This window comes from Cyprinus carpio, chromosome B2 (genome assembly GCF_018340385.1).
Source record: "Cyprinus carpio isolate SPL01 chromosome B2, ASM1834038v1, whole genome shotgun sequence".
NCBI classification, from domain to species: Eukaryota; Metazoa; Chordata; class Actinopteri; order Cypriniformes; family Cyprinidae; genus Cyprinus; species Cyprinus carpio.
In genome coordinates, this window is record NC_056598.1 from 2,524,533 (window position 1) to 2,542,162 (window position 17,630).

A 17,630-nucleotide genomic window follows, 5' to 3' on the forward strand; every position below is an offset into this window, starting at 1 on the left:
TGTATGCTTCTCATAACAATTAGTCAATGTGCATTAGGGCTGCCCTCGACTGAAGATTTTTCTGGTCGATTAGAAGTCATTCATTTTAAGCATTAGTCGACTATTAGTTGCACTTTTATCAATAAACCATATAAATCATAATAATGAGCCTTTAATTGCTTATATAGCCTAATAAGCGCTCAAGTGCATGCAAAAAAAGGCTTGCCACACCGCACCGGCAAATATAATAAAACAGCATGTACACTGCATTAACGTTTTCATTTATTGTAACGTCGTAATTTATTGTTACACTAGTGCTTTCTTCGGTTTAAGAGATAAAGTCTGGGACAGTGACTCATCTCCGCAGCACCTGTATGCATGTTTCATGCGGATTATGTAATGTACTTTAATCTTTTATTAAAATCTCCTGCATTAGCAAAACAGTCAAACTCTGTGAAAATCATTGATAGCATTTCTGTGAAATCTTCAACAAAGGCTGGAGAGTATTTTGGAGGCCTGTAAATAATGATAAACAGAATGCGTGGAGCACCTTTCAGCACAATCCCTAGATATTTAGAAGACAAGTACTGACCAAATGACACTTGCTTGCATTGATAGACATCTTTAAATAGAGCAGCTACACCTCCACCTCTCCTCACAGTCCTGCAGACACTCGTGAAAGTAAAGTTAGGAGGGGCTGCTTCATTGAGGACCGTTGCACTGCAGCTGTCTCCTAGCCATGTCTGTTTATGTTTTGAAACATAAAATCCAGGTCGTTTGTGGTTATTAAGTCATTGATTAGAAATGATTTATTTTTTAGTGAGCGAATTTTTAAAATTGCTAACTTGATGGCATTGCATTTGGTCGCAACAGCAATCTTAGTTTGATGCATAACAGGCCGCAGATTAGACAAGTCAGCCGTATTTCTTGAGAAGGCTGTAGACTTTCTATCACGTGATAAAACAGAAATAGAGAAAACTACAGGCACACGGGGGTTTCCCGCTTGTTCTGTATTTATAGACAAAACATGCATTGTTAGCTCCATTAGCACTGCCTTTTCCTCATTGGCAGTTACTCAGCTTGTGCAAGACTTGAAATATGCTTATGGGCCAAATATTCCAATGGCAAATGTTCAGTCACAACCATCTGTGCAAGCTGAGGACACTGGTCCTGTTCTGCTTCAGAGAAACGTGTGGAGGAACCTGCTGTGGTTCTCCATGCATATTGTGGACAGGGTGAACTTGGTTTTGCTCTCCTGATCTGGGATATCTAATGCTTCTGTGCTGATTGCTCTGGAATTCGCCGCCTTCCTTATCACAGCTGTGTACCAGGCACTGAAATAACTGTACGAGTGTCTATCCAAGCAAACACCACAGTGAGGCTACACTTAATATTTTCTCTGTTTCGTTGTTGTTGTTTTGAGGGAAACAGCATAAATCTCACAGAAGTCAAATATAATGACTGCAATTAGTGCAAGTTTTGACTGACATTTTCAAAGTCTGTTGTACCCACATTTTAAAACAAACAACAACAGAAGTAACATACTTAAACCTCATGATGCATTCAAAATCAATAATGATGTATTCATTCATTAACGTGTATTATTTCTGCATCCCGGGTCCATTTGGACCCAGAGAATCATTATTTTATAAAACAGTAAAAACTTAATATTTTTCATTGACAACCATATTGTATCTGATCAGCAACTTCTGATTAATGAGTGAATGTGAAAAAAAATTTAAAAAATTTAAATGTTGCACATAAACCAAACCAAAATATATAAATTAAAACATGTATTATTTTTTTTTAATCATTGTATAAAATTTACAGGAACATATAATCTGAAAATGAACAGCATAAACCCAATTGGAATGAAAGGATTTTAATTAAATTCTTTTGAATTTATAACTCACGATTGCTCGAAAACAATCTGAATATATGAATCCTATACATTTATTTCTAACAAAACAACATCAGTATTAAAGTTTTCAAATTAAATAAATTGTTGCATAAACTTTCACTTTCAGATGATAAAAGTGTTTAGTTTTTCATGCTGCAGTGGTTTGTCAATAGATGTACATATTCATATTCATCAACAAAATTCATGGACGTGTAAATTTCTGCAGGTGATTTACTGCCCCCTAGCAACAATAATTGCATGCATTTCATAGTTTAAGACATGCTTTTTTGGGGCGTTATATAATGGCGCAAATACTAGTAATACACAAGTACACAAACGTTAGTTAATTTGCTTTGCGTGATTCATTTGAATACTCTCCTTCAATTCAAAATTTTGTATCTGAAAGGGAAACTCCTACAAATGCATATTTAATAAGGTCAGGTGCAAAAATGTCTTTTCAGTTAATCCTCACAGTACCATTTTAACACCAAAAGACGGTTTGCGCTGGCGCAAGCTGTTAGTAAATCTGGCCTTTAATATGTTGCATTTTTTACAATTATTATATCACAATTAATTGATCTCAGAAACTGTAATCGTAATCGTAGTTCAATGCATAGTTTTATTATTTTAGAAGCGAACATGTTATCCAATTAATGCAGTGGGCGTTTTATTTGAGGATTAAAAGAAACACGCCCCTTTGTTCAAAACATTAAAAAACAGGGTAGGAAACTACCCTTTATTTCTAAATAGTGACTACTTTTGATGTAAAATTCTTTATAAGTGGACTTCAAGGAGCAGGAATAAATGTGTGTGTGTGTGTGTGTTTGATACTTCAAATGACCAGCAGGAAGTCTCCTGCATTCCTTCATCCCCCATTTCCTGCTTTTCACCCTTTGTTTGCTTTTACAGGAGCTGGACTATGAAGAGCTGAAGGAAATCAAGCTGCAGGTGTCTGTTGCTAACAAGGCACAGTATCACTCAAAAGTAGTCATAACAGAGAGCAAGACGTACACCGTCCACGTCAGTGTGGTCAACCAGCCTGAGGGCCCTCGCTTCAAACCCGCCGTCAAAGTCATCACCATCTCTGAAGAAAGCACCAGCACTATTTTACACAAAGTCATTACCAATTACGCAGCAATAGACAGCGACACGCTACTAATTGCTAATAATGTGAGGTGAGACTACAGAAGATCTACAAACATACTCAAGGATGTGCTTTTGTTCAGATGTTGAAATAAAACTATTCATTTATTTCATTTTAGGTATGCAAAAGGACGAGATGTTGACAACTGGCTGATTATAGATGAGAGGACGGCTGATATAAAATTAAATAAAATACCAGATTATGAGTCCAAGTTTCTGGTCAATGGCACATATTACGCTCATATACTCTGCATCACTAATGGTTAGTGAGCCTGTGGAGATATGCAGTGCTGGTAGTAATATAATCTGGATTATGTAATCAGATTCCAAAAATTAAGTGCTTGTGTAATTAGATTATATATGTATGTGTGTGTGTGTGTGTGTGTGTGTGTGTGTGTGTGTGTGTGTCCCTGGAGCACAAAATCAGTCTTAAGTCTCTGGGGTATATTTGTAGCAATAGCCAACAATACATTGTATGGGTCAAAATTATAGAATTTTGTTTTATGACAAAAATCATTAGGATATTAAGTAAAGATCATGTTCCATGAAGATATTTTGTACATTTTCTACTGTAAATATATCAAAACTTAATTTTTGATTAGTAATATGCATTGCTAAGAACTCCATTTGGACAACTTTAAAGGTGATTTTCTAGATATTTAGATTTTTTTGCTGCCTCAGATTCCAGATTTTCAAATAGTTGTATCTCAGCTAAATATTGTCCTCCTAACAAACCATACATCAATGGAAAGCTTGTTTATTCAGCTTTCAGATGATGCATAAATCTAAATTTCAGAAAAAGTTACCCTTATGACTGGTTTTGTGCTCCAGGGTCACATATTATATTTATATATATATTAGTTTTTTTGTTGTTGTTTTTTAATCAGTATGGTACACAATAAGCAAATTTACCCAGCATTGATGATTTGTATTTAAAACAGTTCGAATTGGCAAAGGATCTTATTAAAAGCACTTATAAATATACATTATTCAAAATGTATAGTTTCAAGTGCTTCAATTTCTGTTACAGATGTCCCGGCTAAAACTGCAACAGGAACCATTGCTATTCAAGTAAAAGACTTTAATGACCACTGTCCCGTGCTGAGCCGACAGTCTCAAACGCTGTGCTATGAGGATCACGTGGTTTATGTCACGGCTGTGGACAAAGATCAGTTCCCCAATGGAGCACCCTTTAGTTTCAAAGTGGATACCATAAGCACAAAGGAGTCATGGAGCATCGAGCCTCTCAACGGTAATTAATTGTAACTTCTTGTGGCCACATCATATTAACTTGTGGAATGTTATATAAGCCGAGATATATGAACTCATGGGGATGTGATAATATGTCATGGCCATGAGGTATTAGAGAATAACTGATTTGAAATAATCATAACTGGCATTCATGCTTTGCTCATAAATGGGATATGTTTTGTCCCATATTTGAAGCTCAAGGAACCATACAAATATGGTACAGTGAAAAATGCAGTAGATACTGATGCATGAAGGAAGTGTCACGTAAGCTTTTCATTTAGGTGCAATAAAAAAGCATCAGTAAGTAACTGTCTGTAAAGCCAGGCGAACTCAAGGGGAAAAAGGATTCAAATGCAGATTAAACACTTATTTACTAATAATAACAGCAACAACAAAATAATAATTTTTTTATTCTTTTCAGCAAATTTACTGTCAGTAAAGAAGCTGCATCTATTGTGTCAGACATGTTTTCTCACTTACAATTTTGTGGTGGCATTCATATGTGATCAGTTCATAAATTTGACCTTTTCGACATGACTTAAGTGCACCATTAACCCTTTTTCATCCAAACAAAATCATACTGAAAGTTAATTTTTTTGAGATATTAACCTCGAATTTGGAACACAGCTTGTTTAGGTTTATGCCTTTGATTTTTTTCACAGTTTTAGAATAAAATATATAAAATATTTTTTTCATGTAAAAGTTGAAAATGGTATTTTTATGCATTTTTCATAACATGTTAACATCAGAAGCATGTTAAAGACTAGTGAATTAGGAACTGGATTCAGCATCCAGTGGTATCGGTGGAGGCGTCCAGGGTGCATAAGAATGCCATTTTAATGCATTTTGCTTTAATATACTCATATTTTAATGCTTTACTATATATGTGACCCTGGACTACAAAACCACAGTCTTAAGTGTAAATTTTTGAAATTTAGATTTATACATCATCTGAAAGCTGAATAAATAATCTTTTTGTTGTTTTGTTTTTTGTTATGGTAGGATGTTTTTTTGATGTGATAAATATTTTTGAATATGTGATCTGAGGGAGCAAAAAAATCAAAATACTGAGAAAATCATCTTTAAAGTTGTCCAAATGAATTCATCGCAATGCATATTACTAATTACAAAAATAAAGTTTTAATATATTTACAGTAGGAAATTTACAAAATATCTTCATGGAACATGATCTTTATTTAACATCCCAATGATTTTTGGCATAAAAGAAAAACTTAAATTTTAACCCATACAATGTGTTTTTGGCTACTGCTACAAATATACCCCAGCGATTTAAAACTGCTTTTGTGCTCCAGGGACACAAATTTATACCTCTCTTTCATTTTCTGGTGTCTTACCTTTTACCAACTTCTGCTCCAAACAATTGGAGCAGTTGAGACACATAGATATTGAAAGGCTGAGCATATCTGACAGGCTGAGCATCAACCGCTTAGATTACTTACCAGCATGAGGTTACTTTTTCAGGACGTTTTATTGAAAGTGAAATACACTAATCTTTGAGCACAAGAATGCACAGTTTTAGATAGTATTACAATCCTGGAGAGGCTCTGGCAATTATCACATTACCCCATCTCACATCCAAACAGGGCTAAAGATGGTAATGTTTAAGTTGAGTCACCTTGACATTTTTTTCACTGTAGAAAAAAAAATGTTTGATTTGATTTTAATATTGGATTTATGTCTTGAAAACATGATATTCATTATGTGTCAATCTTGTTTACGTCATCTTCTTTAAAATCATATTTTCAGCCACTACAGTGATATTCAGGTCTCAAAAAACACTGTGGCCTGGCATGTACCATGTGTTTGTGGACGTGTGGGACCAGCAGGGGAAGATCTGTGCTGGGCAGGAGCTTCAGATAGACGTCTGCGCGTGTGACGCAGCTAAAGTTTGCCTGCCTCAAAAGATCGTCTCCACGTTTGGATCATCTGGTGTTCTTCTAATGCTGCTGGGACTGCTGCTGCTCCTGTGTGAGTGCAAACACTGAAGCTCTCTTTCTGTCAGGATGTGCTGTTTGACAAAACAGAAATGCTTGCATTAAAAAGTAAAATGTGTGTTCTTAAAAATGCGTTTTTAAATATTTAAAAGTAGTGTTACTGGCTAATTTTCTCAACTAATCTTTAAGGAAATAAATTTTCTGTTTATTGTAAATAACTTTTTTATTGAGTATTATTATTTTTTATTTATAATTTTTTTGCTGCAATTACCCATATGGTATATATATATATTGTTTATGTGTTGGGTGTTAAGTTTTTACCGATAGACAGAGAAAATCCCCGAAGGGTGGATTTATTGAAATATTTGTGCTCTGAGTGAAGACGGTGCTCTCCGTAGTGCTCCAACTCCCTCGTGCTCTCTGTGCCTTGAGTGGTGGATCCCGTGCTGTGCTCTCCTGGTTGGGGCTGACGGTCACACGCTGCTCTCTACAACAGAGGTGGAAAGAGTTAGTGTCTGCGTCGGGAGACATTGCTCACCATACTGCTTTCCTTCCCGGCTTAAGTAGCCGCCGCTTAACGAGCTGCAGGTGCGGCCGCTCAGCCCGTGACGAGCTAGTGCCGGTGATTCCACTGTGTTGCCAGGGCGACGCTGACGAGCGCTCGGACACACTCACACACCCCCCCCCCCCTAAGCGTCGCCCTGCGCCTGCGGAACAATGGGGAGATATGGGGAGGGTGGGGAGTGGAGCCTGACAGACCTGCGAAAGCTGCCCCTATCCTGTCCTTGGAGAGGCCGTCCGCGTTGGCGTTGGCTGTCCCCGCCCGGTGTTGTACGGTGAAGTTGTTATTACCCACCCCAAGAAGTCCTGGAGTGCAAGGAACCACCGGGTCACCCTGGGATTGGTGCCCTTTGCGCGGGCCATCCACTGCAGTTGGCGCATGATCTGTCAGCAGGGTGAACCGGCGGCCGAGGAGGGAATATCGAAGCTCCAGGACTGCCCACTTGACAGCCAACGCTTCCTTCTCCACGGCGGCATACCGTTGTTCGGGTACCGTTGGAAGTGAGGGGGGTCAGCTTCCGCTAATATGGGCTGGATCACCGGGTGTTCCTTCGCCGTCCTGGACCTGGGAGAGAACGGCTCCCAACCCGGTGTCCTGAAGGCGTCGGTTTGCACCAGGAGGGGCAGTTTGAAATCGGGGGCTCGCAGGACTGGCTCCGTGGTGAGGGGCTGACTCCCCTGCTGGAATGCCTCTTCCGCTTCTGGACTCCAGGCTACCTTCTCGGGTTTGCCCCTTCCTGGTCAGATCTTTCAGGGAAGAGGCTAAGGAGGAGAAGTTAGGGATAAAACAACGGGTAAGTATCCCGCCAACCCCAAAAAGGCTCGTACCTGGGTCTTGGTAGTGGGCCGCTACTCATTAAGAGCCGAGAGGGATAGCTGTCACCTTCTTTTCCTGGGGCGGATGAGGCCGCGACCCACGCAGAAAGCCCAGGGTACTTGGCTTCGAAGAGCCAGGTGACATTTCCGGGGGTTGCGCGGTGGTTTTTTGAGAGCCCCGCCCGAGTTTCCACCCGTCTGTATTTTGCTTCGCGTTTCACCAGCAATGCGTCGGTTCCTCGCCCCCTTCGCTGCGCGACAAGAGTCAAGCAGGCCTTTTTGGATGAAGAAATGGGGGTGGGGTGGGGAAACCGGTTGTAGATATCTCTTCCGCCACCCGCACTTGAGACCCGCAATGCTTGAGGCGTTCGTACCCACCGCTCTGCTCTTTGTGCGAGCTCCCCCCCTCCACGCTATCGGCTGGAAGACATCAAAGGGAGAGTTTGTTGGAGGGGGACTCACCACCTCGAGGGCTGCCCGACGTCAGCATCGTCGTCCGAGGGCGCTTGCTGTAGGTGCGGTCCCCGGCCAGCTAGCAGGCTGTTGTGCTGGAGTGAGGAATGACGCAACCCCGGCCAATCCCGGCCGAGGAAACGGTACCGTAGGTCCTTTAAGATTGCCCACTTCGACGTGCCAGGACCACGCGGTAATGGAGCATGTCTTGTCCCCCGTGCACTCACGTTATCGCCAGCCCCGGCTCTGAAGGCGGCAGGACAGTTTTGGTGTATCAGCGCTTACCCCGAAGGCACAGGGGAGACAAGGTCTTTGCACTACAGTATCAGGCAGAATTTTAACAGATCGCTTTGAATTTTGGAAGTTCAGACATCAGATCTTAATATGACGCTAGTCAACATCCTTCCAGAGGAGCCTTTTCCTTTCTTCTTCCAGCATGCCTGTTTGTGTTTCAGCCTGTTGTGTTCTTAGAGTGTTTTTGAAGAGCAGCAGTCTAGAAGCTAATGTTTAGAGGCTAAAATGCCTAAATGTTTGAATTTTTGATGGTTGGTCATTTTGTGTTCTTAGTGTGTTTTTTAATTTGGTGGAGTTAGATGTTATTTGGAGTTTTATTGTTTTTTAGAGTTAAAGTTTAAAATTTTTTTTTATCTGTTCTTTATGTAGAAATTAATTTTTCCTGTGAATTTATATTTTGGTAATTTCAATTTTGCCGTAAACTTTTTCTGATCTACATGTATTTTGGTGTGCATCATCTAGAAATGCCTACGACAAGACATTTCTAAAGAATTTGGATGCATTTAACTCTTTATCTATGGAAGCAGATTAGTCTCAAATATAATTCACGCAAAAAACACGATTCACACATGCGTAGACAATTCACATGCATGAGAACCTTATTCACCGTACACATCCCAAAAAATCTCCACGGGCGTGAAAAAAAAATTTTCACAAAAAGCAATTCACATGCGCAAAATAAATTCTATCTTCTAAAATAACATTTCACAAATTCAAAACAACAATTCGAGATATACAACTGTGCACAAAAACCTTTGAATGGTTTAAAATGTAAACGAGTGTCTGAATTACCATCGTCATTAACTACAATCCACTCGGATTTGTGGTGTGTGGGTTTTTGCGTAGTGACTTTCCTGCGGTGCAGAGGGGCGGCGAGCGCGCGTTCGGCGTCTCCTTGACGTGAGGCCATGTGCTTACCCTTATTTGCTATTGGCGGATGCTCACCTCGGTGAGTCAGTTTAAGCAGCGACCTACCATCCAATCATATCCATAAGCCACTGGGTTGAAACCGAGCAAATTAAAAGAAAGCCAATTTGCGCACCTTTTGCGCATAATGGGTGAACGGTTACTTTTAACGATTCTTCCGTCGTTGTCCGGAATTAAGCCTTTATCCTATTGCCACTTCTCCACCAGTGTAACGAGGTGAGGAACTACACGACAACGAGAAACCGAGACACAGCGAGAAGGGTGGATTTATTGAAAACTTGGTGCTCTAGTGAAGACGGTGCTCTTGAGACAGTGAATCCACTTTTTAGCTTTTTTAGCACTTCCGTTCTGACGCCGCAGACTCAAAACTGGTGCTCTGCTGTTTGGGGCTGACGTCAGCACCTGCTCTCTACACAAGGTGGGAATCGTTTAGTGTCTGCGTGCGGGCGACATTGCTCACCATACTGCTTCCTTCCCGCTTAAGTAGCCGCCGTTTGCAACAGCTGCAGTGAGTCCGCTCATCCCGTGACGGAGCTAGTGCCGGTGTATGCCACTGTGTTGCCAGGGCGACGCTTACTAGCTCACTCGGGACAGGAGTAAGTATTCTGATTAGAGAAGATCTCGAGGTATAGAGAAAGTTATGAAGACTGTATAAATGGATATTTTAAAATACACCTTCAAAAAATGGTAAAAAAAATATATATATATTTTTAATTATTGTATTTTAAATATATATATATTTACATAAATTTTTCCTTCTACTCTTAAACCTCTAGTCTTTACAAGCATTAAAATGTTTTTGCCCTCCATATACTTTTCCTTCCTGAATAATACTCTCGTGGCTGAATTAATATGATCTGATTTGTTGTCTATACCATTGATCATAGTAAACACACCGCTAAGATAATACATTTCAAATTTTTATTAAAAGTATTTATTTTTTTTGTATATAGTTTTTGTTGATATTAGGCTTTTTTTGTATTTTTTTTATTTTATTTATTAATGTGTTAGATAATACTTTTTTAATATTTATTTTATATTTTTTGTTTTATTTTATATTTATTTTGATTTTTGAAATGATTTTGTATGATTTTTTTGTTTAAAGGTTTATTTTATTTGCCCTTGAAATGCATTTTAAATGTAGACTAATAATATAATTTAACTTCATTGTTTACACAGATATTAAAACCAGGTTGCACAGAAAACTAAAAATCAAATATATAGAATATCTATATATATAATATATATATATATATATATATATCATTAAATCTTCATTAACCTAATTGTATATATAGTATAATCTTCATTAAGCAGATATTGTTTTGAGTAATAAGCTCAAAATACTGATTACATCTGGTCCCTCCGTGTAAAGTTTTTAGTATGATTTTAATTTTTAAGTTTTTGTTTTTAATACATGTTCGTGTATTTGAATTGTTTGTTAGCTGTTGACTGCTGTTGTTGCATGGCTCTATATGAATGCATTGTGTGTGATGACTGATGTTGACTGTGTTTGCAGTGGTGCCACTTCTGCTGCTCTTCTGTCTTTGTGGAGGCGCAGGAGTTGCGGGAAATTTCAAGCCCATGCCGTTGACTGTGTTTGCAGTGGTGCCACTTGTTTTGTTCTTAAGAGCATCTTATCAAATACAACACTGAAGGACAGGGGGAGGACAAGGTATGTGACACTACAGTATACAGGGCAGAATTTTAACAGAGACTTTGAGATTTTGGAAGTTCAGAATCAGATATTATATGACGCGTCACATCTTCCAGAGGCCTTTTCTTTCTTCTTTCAGCATTGCCTGTTGTGTTCTTAGAGTGTTTTTGAAGAGCAGCATTTTGATTTTGGATTTTCTTTCTTATGCCTAAATGCTTGATTATTTTTCCGATTTGAATTATATTTGAGACTAATCTGCTTCCATATTTATCAGATTTTTTTGTTTGTTTGTCTTTAGACGTGGCCCATAATGACTAATTAGCCTCTATCTTGTCAGTACATTACTGAAAATCAATAAACTTTTTAACTGTTAGTTTATATTTAACAGACAGAATCAACAGCATTTGTGTTTTCAATTTTGACAAATTCTAAACTTAGACCCTGTTAACTGCAGTTGTTTATTGTTTATTCTAGTCATTTATTATTTATTATATTTTGTTTATGTTTCTTGTGCATTTTTGTGTTAGATGAGTAAAGAGTGCAGCAGAAAACTCCACTGTCACGTAAACAAACTGCTACATCTGTTATTACACACTTGCCTATAGGCTATTTATTTATTTATGGGACAATGACGAAAATAGGTTTTCAAGTATCAAAACAATTAGTTTAATGCTGCTTTATTTATTTTTTTCCATATCAGTCTTTTTTTCCATTACCAATATTTGTCACGGTCCTTCAAACCACATTTACCCATACCGACAGTACTCAGAAACTAAATAATGTTTGGGCAAATCCTAAAGATTTGTCGCTAGGTGCTTTAAAAAAAATAAAATAAAGAAAAGAAAAAGTTGTAAAAAGTTGTTAAATTTAGCTACAAAGTCGATAAGTTGGCAACACTGTCAGCATCTCCACTTCGCTCCACTTAAGGGTTAGGCCACGGGTCAAACAGAAAATGTGCACTGCATTAATCGCACATTAATAAAATTAGTGCTGTTAAATTGAATGAATTTGCATTAATGCATTTTTTTTTTTTTTTTTTTTTATAGAATGGCACTCTGACAAAATTATGCAATTAGTCTTTATTCAAACATTTAAAGCTAATTTCTATAGGTATTTTTCAGCTGCAATCTGTTGAGGTTCATCTCAAGGATAATTAACCAAATCTCTTCAGAGACTTTATAATCAAAACACACTTTCTTTGGGTGAGCTAAATCTATTGAGGGATAAAAAGGTGCATGAGTTTGCTTTGGTTACGATCTGTTGATGTGCAGATTTTCTTCCATTTTGGTGGCTTTATGTATGGATTATTGCACATGCGACCAGATGCTGTTTTGGAAGGAATAAATACAAATATCACTAATGCGGTTTTTGGTTCTGATGGTGTAGTCTTGATTTGTTTTTGTTTTTTTGTTTTTTTTGTTTTTTAGTAGACAATAGTAGGTATATTGTCTTTCATTTCTATCATGCATGTTGCTTAAATCTATATCCATCATTCTGATGCTGAACTTCAATGTGTTGTGTTGCAGTTGCTTATCAAGTTAAAGTTATTTGCTAACATTATTTTCTTGCCAAAGATGTTTGCACTTAACTGAGAAGTAGTCTATGAGCCTAAAAGTATGCTGTATTCTGTCCCCCAGGAAATGGCTGTCTTGAAGATTTCAAAGGAACTGGAGGACATCCAGCATGGTCATGGGGGCGGTTTAGGAGGAGGTCAGATATGGGGTGGAGTAAAGGATGGTATATATGGAGCAGAAGGCTCATACTGGACCTCGTTCCATGACCATTATGACAGTGCATATCATCACCAGACTGACGGGCGGTACGTGTTTGGACAAAGAAAAGAAGAACACAGCAGACTGGAAGACTACATGTTTGACGGGCTTGCACTGTCTGATGCTTTCTTAGGCAACTACTATTCTCAAGTAAGTATTAGTTTTACACAGCATAAGTCTTTATAACTAAACGTAAACAATTAATCAATCATGTAATCAAAATAAATGAATCGACTGTGTATTAACATTAAAATTGCAAAATGCATATGGAAGACTCAAAATACCAGGTGCACATAACATGCTTTTGCAAAATTCCATAAAAGAGCTCCAGAACAGAAAGTTTTAACCCTCATAATGTATTTGAGTTCATTTTGACCCGGAAGAGGTTAAAAAAAAATTAGAACAAAACTTTTTTACATTTACATTTTTTAAAGATATAACCATTCACGAGCGGGAAAAAAAAGCTACACGTTTCACATTCTGGTCATATTGGACCCAGCTAAGTATGGAGCACCATCGGTGTCAAAAATACTTTTTGTAAAATTATGTATGAAGTTATATTAGTGTAAAATATATTTTACCCCATATCTCACACACTTTTGAAACTGAATTTTGAATATGTACACATGCATATGTATATGAATATTTATGCCCATTGATGAACCATTGCGGCATAAACAATGTATGACTTTTTTCATCTAAAGTACAAGTTCAAGTAAAATTAATTTATTTTGTTTTTAAATTTTTCAGTGTAAAATTTATTTATTTTAGACTGTTTTTGAGTAATTATAACTTATAAATTCAAAGGAATTTAATTAAATTTCATTAATTCCAATGTACAGTAAGACTGTTTATATATACATACATACATACATAAAAATGGTTTGATTGGTTCTTATAAATTTCATACAATTATATGTAGGTAAATGCAGTAATAACATGGTACCATTCAAAAAAAAATTTTTTTTTTTCACATTCACTTATTAATAAGAAGTTGCTTATCAGATACAATATGGTTTTCATTGGAAAATACTATGACTATTTTATAAATGAAACGATTCTTCAGGTCCAAACGGAATGAGAAAATAGCATACAGATTTTGAATGCATTATGAGGATTAAAGACCAGACTAATGTGTTTAAACTTCAAAACATAGTACAATAAAAACAGTAAAATAAATAGAAAATTCCATAATGCAGTATTTACAGTTAGAAATATTTTCTAAAAAAAATGTAGAAATGTATTTTTGGGTCACTGGTTTATATGAATGGGTCAAGGGTTTCTGAATCAATAAATACAACATTATTTCCTGTGATACTACAGAAAGTAAGACATGTGACTAAGAAGCAAGACACGGGAGACAGTCTAAAGATCTACAACTACGAGGGTCAGGAATCATACAAGTGCTCTTTTGAGGACATCTCCGAACTTTTACACGAAGACAACGAGTTTGCTTTTCTTGATGACCTTGATCTCAAGTTCAAGACCCTGGCTGAGATCTGTACTGGTTCTACAATAGAGGTTAAATTCAGCACAACCGTCCCTGTGACCTCCAAACCGGTCTTCTCCACCACACACAAAGATGTCAACATACAAGACTCAGTTAGTCATTTACAGTCTCAGGAGCAAGCAACCTCATCCACCATCATTCACACCGCAGGAGCACAGCAGACCAGCAGCATGTCTTCAACAGGAGTCTATGTCCAAGATAAAGTAGTGGTTCCTAACCAAACCCTGTTAGTCCAGCAGCCTGCATTGTACTACACCTCTGCCTCCCCCATTTATGTAATGGAACCCCAGTCTACTCTGTTGGTGACGCCCGGCCCAGTCCTAGGCCTTCAGGAGAACCTGTTAATGGAGGAGAAGAAGGTCTCTGGTGCTTCTGCCAAACGTGAAACGCAGCACTACCAGAGTGTAGTTCTTGTTGAGAAGCAGTCACCAAAAGTGTCTTTGCAAACTCAAGGAGCGATGCAGATGGTTAACACTGAAATAATGCAGTCCATGGAGGCTCAAGGGGTTAAACAGGCACTCCATCCATCCGCCCAGAGGGTTAACACTGAAATAATGCAGTCCATGGAGGCTCAAGGGGTTAAACAGGCACTCCATCCATCCGCCCAGAGGGTTAACACTGAAATAATGCAGTCCACTGAGGTTCACGAGGTTAGACGGGTGGTGCATCCAGCCAGAAGGGTGATGGCAGGAGCGGCCAGTGAGACAGAAGTTTATCCTTCGTTGGATATGAGGGTTCCTCAGAGTCTGTAAGCACTTGGGATGCACCGATACAACATTTCTCAGCCGATAACCGATTATTCAGAATAACATCTCCCGACTTTACTTCAGTATTGTAACATAATATTTCCAACTGAAACAGAATATTTAAAAGGGGGCGAGTCATACATCTCAATTACACATAAGGTAGTTTTTCATAAAAAAAAAAAAAAAAAATATCTTAATGACAGATTTATTCCGACATACATAATTAACAATAAAAATGCTATGTTTAGCGTCCACGGTATGAAAATGATCATTGCAAAATGCTGGCAGAGTGAACGAGTCTTCAGAGAAAATTATTTTCCACTTAATTTGACACTTTAGAAAGTTAATAAAGTTGGAAGTTTCAGTTTAGCTTTATCTTATCTAATTTGGAAAGGATTTGAAATAATTTCGGTTTATTATTATTATTTTTATAGCAATACATGGCAACACTGCATCAGCGGCACTTAAACTAACAGCAATCAAAAAAGCCCATGTTCAGGTTATTGCTGACAGGATAGCACATTCAGTTAGTCAAATACAAAAAATATGAAATTATCTATCAGAAACGTTATCAACTTTGTCAAAAACAGTAGCACTTAACATTAGTACACAGATCTGTAAAACAAGTAAGTTACAGAATGAAATGTATGCAAACACTAGCCATGAAGAAGTCTATTTCATTCAGTATAGTATTTAAGTACAGTATAGTAGTATATTGTTGCATGATTAATAAACATCTGATAAAATAATCCATCCCTAACCTATAGTAAAATATTCACAGATTTTTACACAATAAATATGGTATAATTTATCACTGTTCATCCCTCGAAAACAGAGAAAACACCTTTCACAAACATCTACATCTCTGTCTCTTTTAAAGTGTTTAGTGTATATAATGAGCTGTTTTTGTAGCGGTTATTGGCTAATCCCCACCCCAGACCTCTCGAATTTTCAAACCCTGGCTACGGCCATGACTGCTGCGTTAAGTGACATTGTTCACAAGCTGTCTTATCATCACCTTTCTGCAGTTGAAATGTTGATTGACCCATTACATAGACGTGATACAGTTCAGAAAGCTGTACTTTATCTTCTGATGTTCATTCATGTTTATTTTGCGCTGTAACTTGAATTAAAGTGAAAGAGACTCATGCATCGCACTGCCACTTTAACTAAAGCAAAAACTATATATTGTTTGAATTTTGCGATACAATATACATTATTTGAGAGCTAAGACTTTGATTCCTATCAAAAGTAACAAAGCTCTTTGCGATTATTGGATGAGAGATGATACAAATAATATTTGGTGAAGGGAAAAACCACGGACATGGCAACCCGGTTTTGAACTATGGATGATTCATAGGGTCAAATAGAACTAGCGTTAATAACGCAATTTTTTAATAGGAATGTGTTTTTATCAAATCCCCTATAGTCTACATTAGAGGCATTTGCAGTCTGACAGGTTTTTCTGTGCCCTTTTGTTTGACAGCATATAATTAGCCCTGGTCGTGGGTAAATTTAATTGGATTGCCGATAGCGCAGAAGGGTTTTGTTTACCGATACCGATTATTGGCCGATACATCGGTGCATCCCCAGTAAGCAGTCATAAGTCATAATCGACCTAAGATTGATGATTCCATCCACCTCCACTTGCTCTTGACCTACAAGGATTTTATTCAAGCCCTTCCTTACAATAAAGCCTCAGCAGTGGTTTCTCTCCGTTTGATATCCATATCTTCCCTATATATAAAAAATAATAATTAAAAAAAAATTCACTGTTCTGTTTTGCATTTACATTGCTTCTTAGCTGTGTGCTTCTCTGGTTTAAACATTTGGGATTGTGGCACTGCATATATTTTTGCTATTTTTTTAATGAAGTGGGGTTTTTTGTTGTTGTTTTGTATGTGTGTCTTTTGTAAGTTACTTTGGATGAAAGTATCGGTTATATGAATAAATGTAAATTTTTGATTGTTAACCAGCACAAAAAGGCTGTATAATGATCATCATTCGATGAACTCCTGCACCAATGGCATCTGAATGTTTGTGAAGATTTTGATTTTCAGAATTTTAATATGGATCAAAATCACCCAGATTGGACTTCTTTTATTACTGCTGTTGATGAGCTGTTTTTTGGTGAACTAATAGTCTAGTGTAAATATCATTTATTTCAAATAATCTTTAAGGAAGACTTTCAGCTTATTGTATTGTATCACTAAGGTATAGTAATCAAATTATACTGTCAGATCAAAAGACAGTATCGATGTGAGGCTTCCACAGCAGAAAATAATAAATAAAGAACAGTATTGCAAGTGTTTTTCCATTCCATCTTGATTTCAAATAGTTTACTATAAGTTTTTAATTAAGAAGCTAAGATGAAGGTAACATCTGCATTTATTCTTGGATAGCAATTACATCAACATATGTACTGAAGTTGACAAGCAATATGTGACCAATAACTACGAAATTGTTAACGCAGAAAACCCCTGACAGGGTGATCAGGACCCCAACGCGAAGCGATGTGAAGGGGGTTATTCTGCGATAACAACTGGCTGGATGTACATTATCCCGCTTATTACACAGCTACTTGCCACATAAGTAAATAATTAGACACAAAATATTGATTTGAGTTGAAATATTTGAACGCATAGCTTCAGTGAACACAGCAGTTG

At 37.5% G+C, this 17,630-nt stretch overlaps 1 protein-coding gene across 1 annotated transcript in view; it reads left to right on the forward strand.

The window, feature by feature from the left end:
- The window catches only part of dsg2l (desmoglein 2 like), a 37,446-nt gene extending 20,172 nt beyond the window's left edge, over window positions 1-17,274 (forward strand). The window contains exons 9-16 of the mRNA XM_042719327.1: window positions 2,789-3,054; window positions 3,142-3,284; window positions 4,053-4,274; window positions 6,041-6,262; window positions 10,799-10,875; window positions 10,913-10,954; window positions 12,574-12,858; window positions 14,032-17,274. Coding sequence (XP_042575261.1) covers window positions 2,789-3,054; window positions 3,142-3,284; window positions 4,053-4,274; window positions 6,041-6,262; window positions 10,799-10,875; window positions 10,913-10,954; window positions 12,574-12,858; window positions 14,032-14,970 — 2,196 coding nt within the window. The 3' untranslated portion in view covers window positions 14,971-17,274. The remainder of the gene's footprint in view (window positions 1-2,788; window positions 3,055-3,141; window positions 3,285-4,052; window positions 4,275-6,040; window positions 6,263-10,798; window positions 10,876-10,912; window positions 10,955-12,573; window positions 12,859-14,031) is intronic.
- Window positions 17,275-17,630: the final 356 nt, after the last annotated feature.